The sequence below is a fragment of the Fringilla coelebs genome, assembly GCF_963513975.1.
Source record: "Fringilla coelebs genome assembly, chromosome: 13".
Classification (NCBI taxonomy): domain Eukaryota; kingdom Metazoa; phylum Chordata; class Aves; order Passeriformes; family Fringillidae; genus Fringilla; species Fringilla coelebs.
Window position 1 is genome coordinate 3,285,085 of NC_140039.1, and position 21,059 is coordinate 3,306,143.

The following is a 21,059-nucleotide window of genomic DNA, read 5'->3' on the forward strand; positions in this document are numbered from 1 at the left end:
TCTTCGACCTTCAACAAGAAGGGCTGAAGATTTTCCCATGCCCTTTCTCATCCTTTACCACTTTGATTTTCATACAGCTTGGAGCTGGTCGCATCCCTTAAAGACTTTTCTAGCTCTGCATGTTTTACCTTACCTGAAGAAAAAAAAAATAAAAAAAATTCTTTGGTTTAAATTTCATTTTTAGTGTGGTTAGGCCGCTCACATTTTGAGCAATTAATTTTCTATGGTACTTCTTCTTCCCTTTTCATTGCTATCTATAAAAAGTTCATCTGGACATAAAAATCACCAGAATTACTGAGATTTACCTCAAAGCCCAGAGGAGAATCTAGCACAAAATATTCTCCCTGTGTACTGCACAACAAGAAATATTCAGAGGAAGACACAGTGGCAGCTGAGGCTCTTTGAATTCCCAGAATACTGAGCCTGCAGAGGAGGCAGACAGCCCTGGCAGTGGCTGAGGGGACTTTTCCTCACAGACTCCTCTGAAAGTGTGTCAGGCTCCTCCTGAGCTACAAACAATTCTCCATTCCTCAACAAAGCTACTCAGGTTCTTGACTTATCTTAAAGAGCAAAAGCAAATGTGGTCAGAAATTTCTCATCAAAGCCTGTTTGCAGAGAAACCCCACCATATGTGAGCAAATATTTCTTAGCATCAGTTCACTCAAAAGAAAGCCAACCCTGAATTGAGCAGCGCTTTAAATGAGGTTGAATTCTCTTTCCTCACCTATCATCCAGATTGGTTTGCCTCTTTTTTGTCCTAGAGAGAACATTAGAACGATTTGCTCTTGGCAGGACTCCTTGCATGGCTCCCAAACTGGTTGCTGTTCACCACGCCTTGCCTGGGCTCTTAATGCAGCCTGTTAGCAGCACCTGACATTGCCACCCTGTTCAGCCCTTGGGCACGGCTGGTGCCACGGTCCCCTCCTGGCTCCTGGCATGTCCCTGCTGGTGGAGGAGCCCTGCTGGTGCTGCTGCCTGCGGTCCTACTCCGCAGCCAAAGAGAGACTAAAGTCACTGCTTCGGGCAGCTCGTTTGAACGAGTTTAACGCTTGCTCACCTCTGTCCCAGACCTCTTCAAACCCACCCAGCAACACCATAAAGTCACCTCATCTACAGAGGTGAGCAGGTCTGAGCGAACAGAAGGTCGGCTTTCATGCACATTGGGATTTTAATTTAGTGGAAGCACTCACTCGTTCACAAGCCTTACTTGTCAAAGTGGATTGTGCGATGCTATTGTGTTGCTTGTGTTAAAGAGAAACCAGAAGGGAGAAATGAGTTAAGAAATTGAGAAAGACACTTGGGGCGCAGGCTTGGCAGCCAAACGGAGCAGGGTGGCAGCCGGCCGCTTTGCCGGAATCCCCTTTCGTGCCGGACAAAGGCGGACGCGGCTCCGCTGCGGGGCGAGCCGGGCGCTCGGCGAGCGGCGCTGGAGCGGCGGCGGCCCCGCCCCGCCCGTCCCGCCCCGCCGCGGGCCGGGGCCGAGCGCTCGGCCGGGCGGGAGCTCAGGATGCTCGGGCAGCGCCGCGGGCCGGGCGGGCGCGATGGAGCCGCCTGAGGGCTGGGACCCCTACGGGCGGCCGGCCCGGCGCACGCAGTGGCTGGTCAGCGCCCTCGCCTACCACTACGGGCTGGACCGCGGCGTGGAGAACGAGATCGTCGTGCTGGCCACCGGCCTGGACCAGTACCTGCAGGAGATCTTCCACCACTTGGACTGCGCCGGTTCGGGCCGCATCCCCGGCGAGGACTTCCGCACGCTGTGCCAGGTGCTGGGGCTGGAGGAGGCGGCGGAGCCCGAGGAGTGCGCGGGGCTGTGGGACGGGCTCTCGGCCGAGCTCACCTTCCGCCAGTTCCACGCGCGGCTCTGCGGCCACTTCAGCACCCGCGCGGGGCCGCGGCTGCCGCTGGGCCGGGAGAGCGAGCACATCGAGACCCAGATCCGCCTGCGCAGCCCCCGCCGCCGCCGCCGCACCGAGCCCGCCGGCCGCGGAGCCGCGGGCAGCGCCGAGCGGCGGCCGCCGGGGCCCTGCTCCCGGGAGTGCTACGAGGAGACCGTGGCGCTGGAGCAGGCCGAGGACCGCATCGCCAAGCTGGAGGAGGAGAACGGCAGCTTGCGGGAGCTGGTGGAGGACATGCGCGCCGCCCTGCAGAGCAGCGATGCGCGGTGCCTGGCGCTGCAGGTGAGTCCGGGCCGGCTTCTGCACCGGCCTCCCGGGGGCGGCTCGGCTGGCCCCGAGTGCTTCAGGAGAGATGCTGCTCTCGCAGAATCAGTGTTTATAACCCCTCCACTGCCAGACTGAGACCGAAGTTGCTCGTTCATCCTCGGCATTAACTTTTTAGCAAAGTTTAGTTACAGGGAGGCTTTAAGCAGGAATGTATGGCACCGGTGTACCATCAATATAGTTGTGGTGAGCACTCTGTTAAAAGTGTAGGGCAGTTCAGCTTAACAAACCCAGGTGTACAATGCTGCTGCTGCTTCTACTGCACGTGCAGTCAGGATGTGCTGATACCATGTGCTGGATGTACACCAGTGCAGGGTTTTTCTTGAAGTGAGAAAGAACTTTTGGAGTCCTGCCTGCACAAGCACAAGCAGTGTCTCAGTGAGAAGTTCCTGTAAGGAACATTAGAAAGATGTTTTCCTTAGAGTGCGGTCACAAGAGTTCAGAGTTGGAGCCAGCTCTGCAGGCAGGCTGATGAATAGTCTGGGGCTCCTGTGCACAGCCCCATTAATTCCAGGGCTGGTTCTGCTGTACACACACTTAACAGCAGTTAAATTCCTCTGGCATGAAATAACATGGAACAGGCAGAGCAGGGAAGGGCAGCATGGACCCATTGTTGTGGCAGGTCTCACCAGGTGGGATTTGATACTAACACAGCACTCACAGAACTCTGCTCCACCTGGGACACTTCCACTTGCAGTAGATGACTGCTGTCTTCACAATGTCCAGCAAGGCAGGTCAGAGACACTTTTACCATTTTCCTCTGGAAAAGGGAAAGGAAATCAGCAGCAAACACAAAGTCACCAGTCAGAGGTCCCAGGAAGAATGGAAACGACAAAGAGGAGAGCTCCAGAACACCCCCAGCTGCTCTCTGCTCTCTTCTTCTGAACACAACTTCATTGGAAATATCTTTTTCAGCAGACTGCCTGACTCCTGAGTACAGACCATAGTAATGACATGAAAACTACTCCGAAACTTGTGCAATAACATGGTAATGTGTAGTTTGAAAATTAATTGCATAGCTAGGTATTAAAAACTACTTTCCAGAGATTGTTTCCTTGTCTCTGTATTTGGCAAAGTTAGTTGCTGATCAACTCTATGTGACTGAAACAAAAAAAAACCAAACCAACAAAGCACAATCCAGCCCCTTCCAGTCTTCATTAAAACCCATCAATTTCTCCCTGCTTTGTGCTCCTGGTCATTGCAGGTGGGACTGCGGAAGAGCCATGCCAGCCATGCAGAAGGAGGATCCTGCTTCATAGGGAGGAAGACACCATTAACACAGAAGCACTCCCAGACCAAGTGCCTCCAGAGTGTCCTGGAGGAAATGGAGCTCATGCGGAGCTCCAGGGATGGGCAGATTGAAGAAGCCATCAGGTTCAGTCAGGAGCTGGAGAAGGAGCTGAAGAGCTCTCAGGAAGCTCTGGTCAGCCTGGAAGATTGCAACCGTCACCTGAAGAGGGAGCAGGCAGAGATGAGGAGGAAAGTGGAAGAGGCCAGACACGCTGTCCTGAACAGTCTTGGCAAAGTGAAGGAGCTGGAAGTGAGAGCTAAGGAGGTGCCACATCTGCAAATACACATCCAGCAGCTGGAATCACAACTGCAGCACTACAGGTAGGTTGGAGTCTGACAAAAAGTGCCTATAAAATCAGTGTTGAGGCACAAGTGAGTTTGAGAATCTCTGGCTGGGGCTTATTAGATATCTCCAAAACACCTTGTAAAATCTGGCCAGAGGGAAATTAGAAGCTGCTCATCCATTTTCTTGGTCGGGTCTTTAGGAGATCTAGGAGTCTTCCAGGCCAAAGTCAGGATGCTGATCTACAGAGAGCTGAAGTCACTCCTCAGACACACAACAACAGGACTCAGCATGGTAATGCTTCAGGAAAGCCCCAACACAAACTGCTGACACTCCTTCAGAAACCATTGCCAACACACTTCTTTCGCTGCCTTTCCTGGTCCGTAGGTCCCATCCCAAGCCAGCTGTAATCAGATGGCTGACTCTCCATTTCATATTCAAGCTCTTCAGCTTGTCCTCAGAACTGGGGAAAAGCACACAAGGACAACGTCTGGCCTGTGGTTTGAAACTTGCTGTGACTTCATTGCTTCTTCACTGAGAGAACAGGCAATAGAGGAGAGAAGCTGAAACGTTCCTAAACCCACAAAAGAGTAGAGTGGGAATCTCAACAAAAAACACTAGCCAACTAAACCCCACTTTTGTAGTGGCATTAACAAATCCTTCCAGAAGTTAGAAAGGTGGTCACAAATTTAATAGTTCACTGCTTTTGTTGCTTTTAATCTCAGACCAAACTTGCACTCACCGGTGGTTATTAAGTGTTAGTCATCTCTGCCCAAGTTTCAGACTGACCTATGCAATAAAATCTAGTTTATATTTTCACTGACCCAAAGCAAAACCAGTATTTCTAGACATATTTTTACTTACACTACTAAATCTAGTATTTTAATAAATTGCATCTTCTGAAGTCCTTGCCTCTTCCTAAACTCACACTTCCTCTGTTTGCTTACAAGAAGAATTCATAGTGAGTTATTTGTGGCATCCTTGCTATTGTACTGTTTTATGAAGTGAGGAAATTCTAAAAATAACCATTTTATCCAGTGTCTTTCTGCCAGCATTTGTATGTTAATACATGCATGGTTGCAGAAGATCAAAGAAAATAGAAGCATTTCTTTAAACGTTCATAGGATTTAAAAACCACTGCGAGGGCACGTAACATTCAAGGTGACTGTCAGGGGTCTCTGGAGGAGTGACACAAGTCCTGGTGCTAAAAGGGATCACACAGCTTGTCAGGGCTGTCACCTTCTCCTTGGCATGAGCACCAAAGATCTAAGATGGGTTCTTGTCCTGTGGAATTGCTTTTCCAAAGCACGATGAAGGATAAAAAAAGATCACCTTGAAACAGGTTAAAGGCAATGAACAACATCCCCTGGCCTTGCAGTGCAGGAACTTCATGGGTTACATCAAAACAAAGAGTGCAAATTTAGAAATGTAAATGACATGTTTCTTGTAAGACAACCTTCATTTGTAATACCTACTTTTAAATTGCATGCTAATTTAAAGTGAGTGTCAAGCTCAGGAATGGTGCTGGACTGACCATTTGGGAACTACACCCCTTTTTTAGCCCTGTGGCACTTTAGCAGAGGCCCAGGCCAGCTTCCACCCCTTGAGATTCTCTGTTGGCCACAAAGCACCTGCAGCTCCCCGTCCAGTGAAACAGCTCTTGGTGCAAACAGTGTAACTCAGAGATGCATAATGATAATTGGGACTTGCATGCCTGTGCTCATATTCCGTAACACATGGAATCCCATCGCTCCACATGTTCCCAGAGTGGCACAAGAGGTGCCCAAACTGGCACAAAAAGGTGAATAAGCAGTGCAGGGCTGTGTGTTAGGGTGGGGAAAGTGTTCAGCAGCAGCTCTGCCCCACACAGCCTTGGCTGTCCCAGCTTGTCCCACTCCCTCTGCTTGCTCCCACCGGTGCTCAGGCAGCCCAGAGGCCTCCTGCTCCGAGAGAATCACCTTCTGATGTGCAGGAGCCCTCATCCATGGGTGTGGCTCGGGTGAGCTGCTGGGAGTGCTTGGTGAGGGGAAGAGATGGGTTGGCTGAGGCATGGAGAGGGAGGGACAGCTGGGAATCCACAGGGTTCTGTCACTTGGCAAGAGTGTCATTGCCCTGTTGGTTAAGTCAGGTTTTGTTTCAGTTGCTGTACTGTTAAAGCCTGCCTGTGTTTCAGTCACCTTTCTAGTGAACAGTTTTCTCCCCTGCCAGCTGCCACACAGAGTTTGTGAGCAGGGTCTGGAGTTGGCAAGAGCTAATGCTGCAAGGTAGGGCTGGAGAGGAACGGGGGGGATTTGGGTGATCTGCAGAAAGCATTGACAATTGCAGATATCTCTCCTGAGAATTCACCCTGACTGGCTTGGTGAGCCACAGGCTTCCTCCAGCTAAAGTCCAATTTCTTCCAGAGAGGATCATATTCAAGAATGAGTCCAAGCTATGAGCTTTACACACTGTTCCTGTTTATAGTTTCATATTTATCGAGGAAATGCTTTCTTCTTTTAGGTTCAGATTTTAAAAGCTCTTTTATTATTCAAATCCCTCTTCTAGACCTTCACCTGAGACCTACTTGCAATCACTTTGATCTGAAATCCCAACCATGGCCTTAAGTTATAATCCCTAATTCAGGAAACAAGAGTTTGCATTTAGTCAAGAAAGTGTTTAAGTACCTGCAAGTGATTAAGTGCTGCCCTAAATTGGAGTGTGTAATTATAATCACCTATTCCTGATTTCATATTCCAGATTCATATTAATGCAATCTGTATGACGGTTAAACATGAACTTTTTCAGAGTGCACAGGTTCCTGTGCCAGGGTTTGAACTGCCCCTGTCACATCACTGGCTTCCTAAACCAGCCTGGTTGACCAAATACTTTACAGTTCTTTTCTTCAGGTGCCCATCCTGATCTTCCTACTCTGATGAATGTCTCGAGTTTCTGCCTGGACTATCTTTCAGCTTTTCTTTTTGAATCCCTGTCAAGTTAGTGAGTCAGCTCAACTTTAAAGGTAAATCTCGATAAACTCCTCTGTGAAAAGCTTGAGTTCAATTCATTTCAGAGGAAAAAGACATCAGAAGGAATTGTATACTTACCATTGGTAGTGTATCAAAAGTGAGTAATTGCCAGTGCCTGATGACAGGAGAGTTTAGGAAGTCAGGCAAGTTCCATTTTTATGCAGTGCCCAGGGAGTTATTCCCAGAGGACAAATCATTAGCCACTCTCCTCTAAAATCCCTTTTTTCCTTCCCCCCCCCCACCACTAAGTTCTGCTGCAGCACAAGGTGACACTATCCATGTATTCTAATAGAATTCTATGGTTTCTATGTATTATTTCTAAAAATACCCCACATTAAAATTTACTACAGTAAAAATGTCCCATCTGCTGCTTCTTTCACCCGTTGAGCCATTTGCCCTGTCAGAAAAGGAAATTGGATTGGTTTGACATGAATTGTTCTTCCAAATATGAGTTGGCTTGGTTTTCCATACTAGATTGGAGGTGGCTTAGAAATTGATTACTTAATAAAGTGTCCATATTCTTTTTCTCTTTAAGAACACTGGAGGGAATAGAATGATTTAACAAGCATGGTTTTGATCCCAGTGTAAGGAATAAAAGGAAAGGTCATTTAGAATTGAAATAAACTTCATAATAGAGATGTTGACAGAGGGTTTATGTTGCTGCATTAGTCAGCAGCACAGTAATTACATAGGTCAGTGAAGGAGGTCATAAAATACCAAAAATGCTTCCCATATGCATGGTCTGTCTCCCAAATTACTTAATTATCCATCAGCATTTCTATGTGTTAATGAGTAGGAATCCTTTTGGCATGGAATGCAGAGAAGTTTGTTTCAGCCTCTCATATTTTCCTGTAAATATGATGACTGAGACCTCCAGCATAATTTTTTCCATTTATTTATTTCATCAGTGTCAATTTTTCTAAAAAGTTATGCTTTAGGTTATTTTGTACTGGAAGCAGTTCAGTTTTTCTTCTCTTTCAGGAGGCAGTGTCATGATCTTTTCAATAATTTCTCAGGTTATCATTCACCCTGTAATATATAACAAGATGGACCAAACAAGTCCATATCAGTAATCCAAGAACAGGAGAGAAATATGGAAATATTCCATACAGGATCAGCTCAGTTAAGTGTAGGAAAAAAAATAAAAAAATAGCCCTAGGAAGGAAATACTCAGACACAATAGAAGGTGTCTATAGTAGGTTATTTCCAGTCAGAATGATAATGGTTTCTATTTAGGCAGCCTAGAACTGTTCTTCTACTTAAAAAATTAAATGGTAAAGAAAATTTGGACAGTTTTTGCTTGACTATTGTCATCAATCCCAGCTCCTTGCTGTTGTGAGGTGAGGGCTATCTTGGCAATTTGTTCCAGGTGGCACAGAATTTGGGAGGGGGCTGTGGGTGTGCATATGCTGGACAGATGTGCAGGTGAGAAAGAAATCCTTGGACAGGAGCAGGGAGCAGGGACTGATGGCACTCAGGGAACTGAGCTCAGAGAGTGAAATGAAATGTTAAATTCGCAGAGCCTCTTCTGTGAAAATGCTCAGATTCTTCTGGATGAACTGATGTCATCTCATTTTATTTTCTAACTTTGCCTGGAGCTGATATTGTTTTCTACTAAAGAGTGTAAGAAGTTTTGTATTACAGAGAAGTCTGCCAAAAACCACAGAGCTTCAAGGTTTGGAAGAAGTTAGCTGTAGCAGGTGAATATATTCCCATCACACGAAGCTTAGACTACTTGTCATAAAAGAATCATAAGCTAAGTAAGCAAACCATATTACTCTCATTGGGGACACTTTAAGGCAGCATTTTGATTTCACAAAAGGGAAATGGAAGGTATTGTTATTTATGGTAGAGAGAACTGTGCAGAGCAATTTAAATAGATTCATTTGGCAGTGTGGAAAATGTGTAGCATCTCCTTCTGTGGAAGGGCTACTTTTATTTCAAATGCAAGAGTCTTTCAAAGCTTTCCATAATAATAATAATAGTAGCAAAGCCTTGACTTCAAATCCAGTCACATCATTGCAAGAACTGAAAGAACTGCAACATTTACCCCCAGTGTGCTGCAACACTGGAAGTGTAGCCACTTCCCTGCCTTTTTCCATGCTGGGTTCTTGTTTACAGTGTTTATTCTGGGGAGGCTTTCCCTGGCTTCTCCCTAAATCCTCCTTTTGTCTCCTGGCCGTATTTGCTGTGTGGGAGTGAATTGGTGGCGGCTCAGTGGCAGTGCCACACACAGGGACACAGGGACACCCGCCTGTCCCTGCTGGAGCTGTCCCCCAGCTGATCCCTTCCTGGCCATGGAGGGGTGGAAGTGCCCTGCCACAGCCCAGGGCAGGGCTGGTTCTGTCACCCCGTCCCCAGCTGCCTTTCACAGCTGCCTCCCCCACCCTTCTGTGCGTGGCTTGCATCGTGCTCACCCCTCCTACACCAGAGGGATTTGTTTTTGCCAAGGGGATGAGCAGTCAGTGTTTCTGCAGCTTGGTGACAGCTGTGCATATCCCTCCTTCATCTGCCACCCTGATTTTGTACAGTCCCCCCAGTGCCCCACTCTCTTACAGCACCAATTTTCTGGGTTATCAACAGATTACCCATCTTGTCCTATCCCCCCCAAAAAGGACTGATTTCACACACAATCATCACTTTAAAGAAAAAACTTCCTCCCCTACCCCTTTCAAAGCCAAACCCTGGAGCCCCCATGAGAGGCTGTGACCCTCAGAAAGCAGAGCTCCCAGTCCAGAGTTTGGGGTTGCAGCAAGAACCAGCACCAGCCGTGGTCCTGGATCCCAACCAGCCCCCAGCTACCCTGTAAATACCCCCGTGTTCCTCAGCACACTGCCAGGAGCAGAGGCACCCAGGGGTAGCCTGTCAAGCAGCATTTAAACCTGCCTGGACTCCCAAGAGGCTGGGGCTGAGCTAATAAATGTCACTGATGTGAGGAAATACAGTGCAGGCAGCTCCTGCACTCCAGTGACACAAGGCAGTTACTCAGCAGCCCTGCAAATATTTGTTCTGTTCGGGACTCCTGCTGAATCACTGCCCATGTTTGCTGTGCTGTTCCCCTCCCTTCATCCTCCTGGGTATCCTTTCAACTTTGTCAGTGTCTCATCTGCCTGCTTAGCAGCATGATTAAAATCCAGACTGATATTTGCCTCTCTCATGCCTGGCTGGGGCTATCCTCTTTGTGGTACTCAGCACGTTTCCCTGGACCTGCCTGAGAATCTGAACCTCAGCTATTCAGAACTGCAGCCTATGAAAAAAACTAAAGAAAACCGCAGTCACATGACAAGGGAAGTGAAAAAAACAGAAAAAAAAAAAGCTAGAAAAGGATGTCCTGCACTATAAGTAAAACTTGGGTTAAATGGATCTTACAGATTTGTGTCCTGAGATAGTCCCAGACTGGAAATTCAAAGACTGAGGTTGTGATGGGGAGAAGGAGCTGGTCAATGCATCTGTTTCAGTCCTTTATTAGAGAAAAGAGATATCCAGGTATCCTAATTCCACCTCTCCCATGGCAGGGGATCTTTAAGACCACCTTAAGATCTAAAGATTAACTATAAGGTCCCTTCCAACTCAGACTACTCACTAATTCTATGATATTTTCACAATTCCAGATGTGAAACTTGATCTGTGTGCTCAAGTCAAGCAACCTGAAAGTTGTAAAATGCACCAAAGACTGGCTTTAACTCAGAGACCATTCCTGGTCTCTGAAAAAATGAATTGTTATACATTTTTATAGCTTTTTATAACACCCATCTGAAAATTTGGCAAATTCTGATATAAATGAATAGGTATGTGTGGCCCTAAGGGATCACATAGATAAAGCTCAACGTCAGAGATTGAAAACATAAAGCATGGGTGAAGCTCGACCATTATTGCAGGTGTCTGTAATCCAGTATTTGCCTATGTTCTGTGCACCATTCCACAGAGGAATGTACTTTATAAAAAAAGAAATGGTTGGCCAATAAATGCCAAATGTAATCATTGAGCATTAGTTTTGTGGTGTTGTTTGGGGGTCCCCAGGACGAGGTGAGAGATGAGAATTTGACTCCAAGTTTTTAGAAGGTTGATTTATAATTCTATTCTATTCTATTCTATTCTATTCTATTCTAAGACTATACTAAAGAAAGAGAAAGGATACAGACAGAAGACTGGAAAAGAATGAAAATAAAAACCCATGACAGACTCAGAGAGTCTGACACAACTGGCTGGGATTGGCCATTAATTAAAAAAAAAAATTCACAACCTGGGTAAACAATTCCCCAAATCACATTCTAAAACATGGAGAAGCTGAGGCTTCTCATCTTGCTAGGAGAAGAAATCCTGGTGAAGGGATTTTTCAGAAAATATCACAGTGACACATTAGGAAGTTACTTCTGAGGAACAACTTCACAGCATCGTTCCTAAACCACTTGAAAATAAGGTGCAGAGGCTGTGACTGACTGTGGGTTGCAGACCCTCCTTGTTTGAGGAGAAAACTATTCCCTGAAGGCTGCCTGAGCCTGGAGTGCTAATTACCATCAGCAGCCATCACCCCTTGCAGGAGCAGAGTGTTGGGAGTCAGATTTCAGTGGAAAGACCCCAAACCTTGCAATAAATCTCCAGAATCGAAATCAGGCCCTATGCTTTGTTCTGTGCAGAGCCTCTGCTCACAGCAGAACGTTTCAGTGTTTCAGAACACTGAAAAATCTGGTGCTCCCTGCACATCTGCTCTGCTTTCACTCCCTGTCCTGACCCCACCCCACGTCCTTGGCGTGAGCTCACGCAGCACCAAAGCATCTGGAGCTGCACAGGCTCAGCTCAGCCACGGTTAAAGCCCAGCTTTAGCAGGTTTAAGCCAAGCTCTGAGTGCAGCATTTTCACTCTCCTGGAGCTGCTAAGGGGCACTGCTTGGCACAAAATTACACAGGGCAGAAATAGGAGCAATGCCAATGCTTGTGCAAATTGCAGAAGAGGAGGTTTTGCTACCCATTTCTGTGCCAGCAAACAGGCAAGGGTGGCATTTCCAACAAGGGTACACCTGTGGTTTGTGGGGGATCACTGTGTTGTCACCCATGAGCCCCCCTGGCACTATCTGAATGACATTAATACCACTTTTCTGAGTGACATTTAATACTACATTGACATGGAAGTACCACCTTAAGATACAAAGAAGAAATAAAATTAAATACTTGACTTTGGTTTCATGTTGAAGAGGTACTTTCCTTAGCTGCAAAATATTTTTCCTCAGATTTCTAATTCAACCAAAAAAGATAAATCTTCAAATTGTTATAAGCAAAAACTCTGAGAGAAGCTGGTCCTCAGTCTGAAAGGTCTTTATTTCCATTAATGAATGTACATGGCTCTGCTTAATTTCCAGTGCTGTCCACATTCCCCAGGGACAATTCCTTCAGCAGGGAAAAAAGAACAAGAAAACCAAGAATAAGGATGTTGTCTGTTTATTTAGTCAGTAAAACTGTGTCTGTGCTTCTGGAGCCCTGGCTGGGATGTGACAGGTTTTTCAGAAGCCTTCCAGCTGTGAAATATTCCCACCACTGCAGGATATTCCTGAGTAAATGCCCTGACTTGGAACAACAGACCTTTCAGTGTAGCCAGGGGTTGGGATCTCTCAGAAAAGCTGTGGTTAATCTCTCTACAGCAGAATTATACACCAGGTCTATTCCTGTGCTGTCAATCTTACACTTTGCTGCTTTCCTCCCTCTCCCCTTGTTCCTGCCTGCTTTGCTCTCTTTGGTTTGGGGGTTTTTGTTCATACAATTTACAGTTTCCAAAGGATGCTTCAAATGCATTTAAAAATAGGAAACTTGAAAATTAAACAAGTATAAAGCTTTTGAGGTAAATACTGTGCAGGATATGAATGATCTAAGCTTTGATTTCACATCAAAACCCCATCATTAAGGATCTAAGATCTTTAGATCTTAGAGTTTAGACCTGTACTGTTTATAAAATTGAGGAACTGTCAATCCCTAGGGCTTGGTACTTGTTTTGAAGTATTCAAAGTCATTTATGCTTAAATTGCAGTTCTCCAGCCTTACCAGTTAAGGCCCTGCTTCTGCAAGCAGCAATATCTTGCATCAAAAAAGCGTTTTCTCCTAGTTAGGGTGCACCTTGCTTGACTACTTCACTTGGGTTTCATGTTGAAGAGGCAGTTTCCTTAGTTGCAAAATATTTTTTCCTCAGATTTCTAATCCAACCAAACCAAAAAGGAAAATATTCAAACTGTTAGAAGGAAAAGTTGAGAGAGAAGCTGGTCCTTAGTATGAAAGATCTGTGTTTCCATTAATGAGTGTACATGGCTCTGCTTAATTTCCAGTGCTTGCTTATAATCCTTGCTTATAACCCAAATTACCTCTGTATCAAATGATGTTGTTTTTAGAACAAAAAATTGTTAAAGGCAGCATTTATTGCTTCCCCTTCCAAGCAGAGGGAGCTTTCCTGTGGCAGGTTCCCATGGAGCAGCTAAATTAATGGGTCTCTGTTTCCTGAGGGAACATGACTCACAGAGCAGAAATCACCAGGAAGTAATTGATGCTTTGCTACCTCATGTCTTCCAGCCAAGCCTTTAATTCTATTAATCCACATTTACCTGTCATTATATGCAGGAAACAAACAGCAAATAACCCCTAAACAGAGCAGTGACTCCATGGGCAGAGCCCAGAAGCCACCCTGAGCCCTCCAGTTTGTCTGCTCAGTGCCTGCAAGGCAGAGCTGGATTCTTCCTTCTCTAAAGAAAGAAAAGAGAGCAGAGTGGGGAGGAGCAGCTCTGCTTGTTACCATGAGAAAGGAGCTGTCAAAGCATCTCCTTCTTTCATCCTCCCTCCCTCCCTCCACAGCCTTTTTGTGACCCGGAATGGAGCTGAAATGAGAGGTGGGGTGAGGGATGGAGCTGCAGGGAACACAGTGGGCTGGGGTGTCATTGGCACGGTTAGATGTGAAGGGGTGGGACTATTTTCAAGCTAAGAAGGATTTATTGCTCAGATAAACATCAGTCTCAGAGGCCATGAGAGAGCAGGCAGTCAGCCATAGCTCGAGAGCAGTCACAAGTTATTTGTTGCAAGGCAACACAGAACTTTCTAACCCAATGGACAGCTGCCACAAGGTTTATTTTGCTTTTCTGACCCATCACCTTCACTCACTTCTGCTGCACTGTGGATACTTTTGTCCAGTGGCTTCTGTCTCACTTGCACACAAATGCTTCTGTTATAACTTCTGAACCCTCAGCTCACTCCACACAACCCCAGCCCTACACTGCAAACCCTTCACCATCCCATCAGTACAGCTGCTCACTTACTTAAGGCATATTCTTACAACTACAGAACCATAAGTTTATGATTTTTCTGCTTAATTTCTGTGTATTGTATTTTTACATCAATCCAAGCTTCTCCCAAGGCTGCAGATCAAACCCTTCAGTGTCTGTGGAACTTTCTGGTTTTCCAATTCCCACAAGTGGGAATGGGCAGGGCAGGCAGCACAGCTCCTCTCTGGGCTCCTCCACTTCATGGGGCACAGGCTGCTGCCTGCACAGCACGGTGGGCAGAGAAATCCCTTTTTCCAGGGGGAGAAGGGGGATTTCCAGAGAAATCCCCCTCATTCTGCCAGGAGGGGAGGCTCCTGTGTAGAGAGCACCACCAGCCAGGTGTGCATGTCCCCTGTGCTCCAGGCTGTCCTTGTCATGGGCACCTGACTCTCCTCAGGCAGCCTGCAGAAAGGCTCCAGATAAAATTTAAATGGCTCATTTGAATTGAGTTCTGTGTTGTAACAGCTCACAATGGGCAAGATGGATGTGGGCTGGGAGAGCTGCTGAAGTACAGCAGAAAACCAGGCACTGCATTGTTTTTAAAGCAGGTTTATGAACCATCCATCAGCTCAACATGCAGAGACCCAAGTTCACTTTCAGGGGTTTATTATTTTTAATGAAGTGAAGCAAACCAATGCTCTTGGATTTTGGTTTGCATTTGAACCAAACTTAGAATGAAGGAATTTTCAGCGACAAAAGTGCCCCCAGGACTCTGGGAACATATACTGCCATGCCAAGCTTTACAAAAATGCTTTATTTTTTCCATTACTTCATAAGTGAAACTGTAAACCCATGATCTGGCCCAGAATATAATATATAAAGTGCCAGGTCAGAGGTGAGTGCTATAAAACAGGTGTGAAAAAGCTTATGTGGCTTAGATTGTGTATCCTTAAATTTAAAGGGCTTCCCCTCCTTCCTTGATTAAACCAATTCATCTGCACACACTGGTAATGTACTTAGTGCATGAAGTTGTGCATTGTAAATGCATTCTAGATTTTTTATTTTAAAAGATTAATTTGTGCCTAAAATGCTGCACCCTGCCTGATGTTAAACCCCAGGATATTTCAGATTGCTTCTCTTTCATTAAACCTTGCAGAAGAGAGCATCCTTCAGAGATGAGTCTGAACCAATCTCTGCAACTAAAAGCAGTGAAGTTCCAGCTCAGTAATTTGCTTCAAGTCTCCACTAAAAGTGCATTTGAATCACAAAGCTTGGATTCAGATCAGAATATCCACTGGGAGGGAGATGGATGCCTAACTTTGGCTGTATCCTAATTTCAACCACAACTGGCAGTCTGGAAATGTGTTTAGAGATTTCTGTATTTTAGTTGGAAAAATCTGCTTTATATCACATGGTAAGGAAAGCTACAATATTGTGATTATCATTTGATTTTTAAGTGAAATAATACTGGAAATAAAGATTTTTAAATTGCTCAGTTAGTCAAGATATGAAAATCCATGATCAACTGTGAAGAATTGCAGAATGATCCTAGGACACTGAGTAAGGGGATGGTGGCAGGTACCAAATAAATGAAATCAGATTCATTTTGGGGGCAAAAAACCAAAACCAACCCCAAACAACACTCTCAGCTTCAGTGAAACAGACACAGTAATGAACTCAGAGTTTATTACAGCTGCTGAAAAATTACAACTTTGAGCTTTATAATTCTAGGAATGTATCTGTTCAGTTATTAAGCTGCAGGGAGGAAAGCAAATAAGATATTAAAATGTGTTACACAGGGAACAGAGAACAATACAAAGAGAAGAATTCTGCACATTCACAGAACACCTGTATCAGAACAAGGAAATTCATCATCCTTCCACTGAAACCAATTAAACTGGAAGAGGCCTAGAAAAGGCAACAGTGTGAAAAAAAGGCATGGAAATTATTTTAGCCACTTGCAGATGGGGAAGAGAGATAGGTTTGGAGAGATGTGAAATGGGTCTGTAAGATTTTCATCCAGAAGATGAATAGGGAGAATTGTTCAGTCTCTCAGCACAGGAACTGTGAGTTAGCTCATGAAAGCAGAGGCAGGTTCAAAGCAGACAGAAAATAAAATTCTCACCCAGTGGGTCCCCCAAGCACTTAGCAGGTGTTAAACAGAAAGATGACTCCACCTGAGTCAGCGTGGGAATTACTGAGATACTGCAGTGAAAGGCCAGGGGAGGACTAAGGATGCACCAGGTCCAGGGGAAGTGTTATCTCTAGGTATTGTCTTTGAGCCTTTAATACACATGAAATGACAAAATAAAAGTTTGGGTTTCTAACATCGCCTTGGCTTCATCTGCAGGAGTCCAAGGTCACAGCTCTGAGAGTGAAGCTCATCTCCATCTGTCATCTCAGAGCTCCCATGCTCTGGGCTGAGCCCTGACTCACACTCCACACCACAGCTTTGGATGTTGTCTCTTCACATCAATTTCCCCTTCTAAAAAGTGATTTTAATCCACAGAAGAAGGCAGCTATTACCCACATCAGCCACCACTCCTACCACCACCTTTAAGGTGACCTCCAAGCTTAGGGATGCTGTTTCATTCTTCTGTAACACCCCCCTCTCATTCAGGTGCAAAATATCTCTGATAGCTGGAGATTAGCAGGATTTAAAATGGATTAACTGTTCCTCTGGCAAGGAGAATTTCTGAGCTACAGTGATAAATATTAGCTCAGATTTGGGAAAATCTCTGACTCCCAGCTTTAGCCCAAACTTCCCCCTTAGCAAGCTCTCACAGATTTCTTGCACACCCCTCACAAGCTTCTCCTTGTGGGACATAATGAGTAGGATACAGGATTAGGTGGCTGAAGAGCCCAGCCCAAATCTAGTGTGACAAAACCCTGCACAAGTCCCTGCCTTTAGGTCAGGCTTTCCCTTTCTGGCATTGTCCAGTCTGCAATCACTGATTTAATCTCCTTTCAGAGCCCAGGAGCTCCTGCTGGGCTGGGAACCAGCACGGGCCATTCAATGGAGATGTCAGCCTTTGTGTGAGAGACAGCCACACCAATATTGCAAGGAGCCTTTTCAGCCCTTCCTGCCAACAGCAAAATCTAATCTGAAAAGCTAGGCTTAGTGTTTCTGACATGCTGGCACAGCAAATATTTCCCCACATAATTGAAAAACAAAATTTGTAAGAGTGTTGGCCCAGGGGTTCTCAACACAGGCTGGGATCTGGGGGCAAGCAGAGCATTTTCAGAACACTGTGTGTTTATCAGAAATATATACTATTTTAACTTTTATTCTATTTTAATATATCAATTAATATATTTATTGCTATCTTATTATATTTTTAATATTTCCATTCCTTTGTGCTGTTTGCAGCTGGCTGGCACAGTCATGCACTGGTATTTCTCTCTGCACATTTGCTCAGTTCACTCCAAGCTGCTTGGTATGTGCATGTATAACCAATATTAAAGCTTCTGTTCCATAATCTCTGTGATATCATTCATATCCAAGTGCCTCACCTCTCTCTGCCCATAAAGGCAGCTCTGACTTGGTTTCTCACACCCTGTTGGGACTGTCAGGGAGAGAAAAGGTTTTATAACCGTGGAAAGAGGGATTTTTCTTATTTCTAGTCCAGGTACTCCTGAGATAGAAATACAACATTTTATCTCATTGAAAAAAGGAATGAAGTATTAATGGTGAGCCCTCTCTTCCTTTAAAACCCCTCTGAGGATATAAGAACAACCTGACTCCACAAATGGAGAAGAACTGGACAGGAGAGCTGTGCTGTAAAATGCAAAGCTTGAGCAGATGGCACAGAAGGAGTTCTTAACTGCAGGGCACACTCTGCATTATTCACTTCAACAGGAGCAAATCATCCCAAACTCATCCCAAAATTCTCCTCCAGCACTGCTGAGCAATACAAGGAGCTGGATTTTCAGCAGCGTGGCTTTTATTGGTACTTACTCTACCACCACTCAAACTACACTATCAGACTATTTCAGTCATTGTAACAGCTCATGTCAACAGAAAAATAACTGCTGGTTTAAGTGGCAAAATGAGAAAGTAACTTTGGGTAGTAGATCTTATTACTTTGTACTGTCTTAGCCTGGCCAGGGATTTAGCAATATTTTGAATCTGATGTTCACGTTTGTTATTTCAGAAATCTGTTTTTATAGAGGTTACACTGTCCTTGCCAGAACCAGAGATAGAAAACACAGGCTGTATCCTGAATATTTTAGTGCTAGAGAAATGCCTATATGATAAAGGAGCATGATGAAATTATCTGGTTAGATTATTCAGGAAAATCTCATTTAAAATCTCTTCACATCAGTGCATGACTTGGGGAAGGCTGAGTGCTATGAATTCTAGAGAACTCCACCATGAATATCAAATACAGACAATTTAAAAAGCAAATACTGATTTAGAAGAGTTACACTTGGACTAGCTGATGGCTGTCAGTCTCTTCCCACTGAACTATTCTATTCTACAAGAAGAATTCATCAGGTTTTTAAACATGGCATTGTAGTTTTCCTCTTCAGGAAATTCATTTTATAAAAATAAACCACGTTCTATCAGATTTCAAAGCTGCAGGTCTAATCTTCACCAGGGGACAGGAGAAATTTTTCTTTATGGCCGGTTTTGAGATTTTAATTTAAGGAACATTTTTCCATTGTTATTGATGCTATGCTGGCAAATAAATACAAATACGTAGCTGCACATGCTGCTCTAGTAAAATTTATGTGGTTTTTTTGTATCAATCCTTAGAGCACTTTCCAAGTGGTCACAGACCCACAGGGAATGAAAAAGAATTTGATTAAAGCAGTCTAAATGTGGATTCCAGTGTGATTGCTCAGGAAATGACCCCCTGCACCAGCTGAGATGGGTCTGAAGGCAGGCTGAGGTCTGCACGGGCAGACTGTAACATTTGATCTGGGTTTTATCCATCTCGTAGAAGGAATGTCAAAGGTGTTGCCTCTAAATGACGTTACTCTGATTTCAGCAGCTTTTGTAGAGTTTAGGGAATCTCTTGGGGAATGTCAGGGGTAGTTTGGAGAGGTGTCCATCACCCTCAGGTCCTGCTGGCTCCTGCAGCCCTCGGGCGCAAGAACAAAGAGGTCTCAGGTCTCCATCAGCCTCAGAAGGTGAGGAAATCCAGAGGGTCAATGGAAGATGCACCTGCCAGAGGCAATTAAATAATAATTACAATGATTACAATCATTGTAATTATTATTTAAAACTAAACAGGCAAAACCTAACAACTGTGAAGGGTTGCAGGCGCTGGATCCTTGGAAGGCTTGCAGTGATTATCTTTGGAGCTGGCATCTCGTGGATGTTGAGACTTTTCTACATTTTCTTTTGCATTAATGTAGTGACATGAGGAGTCAATGAGAGCAGCACCAGCACTGTGGACTCTCTTCCCTAGTTTTGGAAACAGATGCAATTCTTGCAGAACTAACAGGCCCCAGGACTTCAGTTGTGACTGCTCTGCTGGGTTACCAAGGAAGGGAAGACTCAGGGAACAATCCTGCAATTGTCTCCATCTGCAGCCAGGGGTTAGCAGCACAGAGCAGACACAGGAGAGAAACAGCTCTTGTTTAACAGCAATTGCATCAGGAAATTTAGAATATTCAACTGAATAAGAGCAGACTGTCCATGTCGAATTGCACATGGCTAGAAAAAAATACTTCCTAGAATCTTGCTCAGTCTTGGTGGGAAAGCACAGCCACTGAAAGATCTCCACAGAATCCCATTGTCTGGGCCTGACAAAAGGGCTGGATACAAGGAACTCCTTTGGAATAAAGGCAGGCCTGGAAGCTCTCCCAAACATCAGTGATACACTCCAGAGTCACCTTTGATCCTGCATGGCCTCTCTAGGAACTGAAGCAAACAGGGGTTTGAAGGGATATTGGGAACTTAGATCGTGTCTCTCCTGCTCTGCCGTGGATCCAAGGGCTGAATTGCCCTGATTCTGATAAATGTGTTTGAATGACAATTCCTGCAGCAGGTGCCAGCACTCTCACCACGAGGTGCTCACACCTGGAGGCTGCCTGAGGCACTGGGGCATGAGTGCTGAAAAGTCATCTCAAACAGATTGCATGTGGAATAGCCTTGATTTCTGTTCCTAATGATGTGCTTGGGTTTTAACTGGAGATCTGGAGATAATCTGGCATTTTAAACAAATGTTTCTGCTAGAAAATCAAATTTATGCACCGGTTGGGTTTTTTCCCTGGCTTTGGCCCTTCATCAGATCTGGAGCCTGTTACTTCTCAAACCAGCATTAGTAGTGGCCCTCACCTCTGAAAGTAAGATTCTTTCTGCTCCCAGAGGGATGAGAGCCCTGAAAACAAGCAGAATTTATCCTGACTCCCCCAGCTCTGGGCAGGATCAGTGCAGTTCAGTGAGCCTTTGCTAATGCAAAGCAGACTCGTGCATGCTCAGAGGATGCTGTCATTAATCCTTGGAGGACACAAACCTACAGCTGGCTCCCTTTACTGCCAGCAGCTTTCTTTAACAACCCTCCAGAAATACCATGGTTCATGTACTCTGCCCTGCTGGAGGAATTTGCAGCCCAAAAGGCAGGCAGGGCATGGTGAATGGCACCTTTAGCTGTTCTTGCCAGGCTGGTCACTGCAGCTGTGAAAATGCTCTCCCAGGGCCTCTGTCAGTTCCTGAACCCCATGGCCATCACAGGGAGCAGCCATTCCTGCAGTGAAAGATTGCACTGAGTGCACTCACAGCAATCAGGAGTGCTTTGAAGAACCATCAGCGATGGTTTGGAGGGAGAAGGGCACTCTGCTGATAGATCTCAGGCTGAACACTGCAACAATATTGCACTTTGCACAGACTATATTGATTTTTTTCCCCCTTTAGGTGTTTAAGGTATCTACAGAAACCAAAACCAAGAAATATCTACACTCACTCCAAAGCCCTGCTGCTGTTTTTTTTAAGTCTCTCTCAGATGAAACAGTCTCTTGACAAACACCAGTGCTTCCAGCAGTTCTAGCTGGAGCAGCAAACCAGAGCCAGCAAGCTT

General features: G+C 45.2%; 1 protein-coding gene across 1 annotated transcript in view; it reads left to right on the top strand.

Moving 5' to 3' along the window:
• Positions 1-1,541: 1,541 nt before the first annotated feature.
• LOC311158647 (EF-hand and coiled-coil domain-containing protein 1-like) overlaps positions 1,542-21,059 on the top strand; it is a gene marked incomplete at both ends in the record, with an annotated part of 34,572 nt that continues 15,054 nt past the window's right edge. Inside the window, 2 exons of the mRNA XM_084214208.1 lie at positions 1,542-2,177; positions 3,424-3,830. Of these exons, the coding sequence (XP_084070334.1) occupies positions 1,542-2,177; positions 3,424-3,830 (1,043 nt within the window). The remainder of the gene's footprint in view (positions 2,178-3,423; positions 3,831-21,059) is intronic.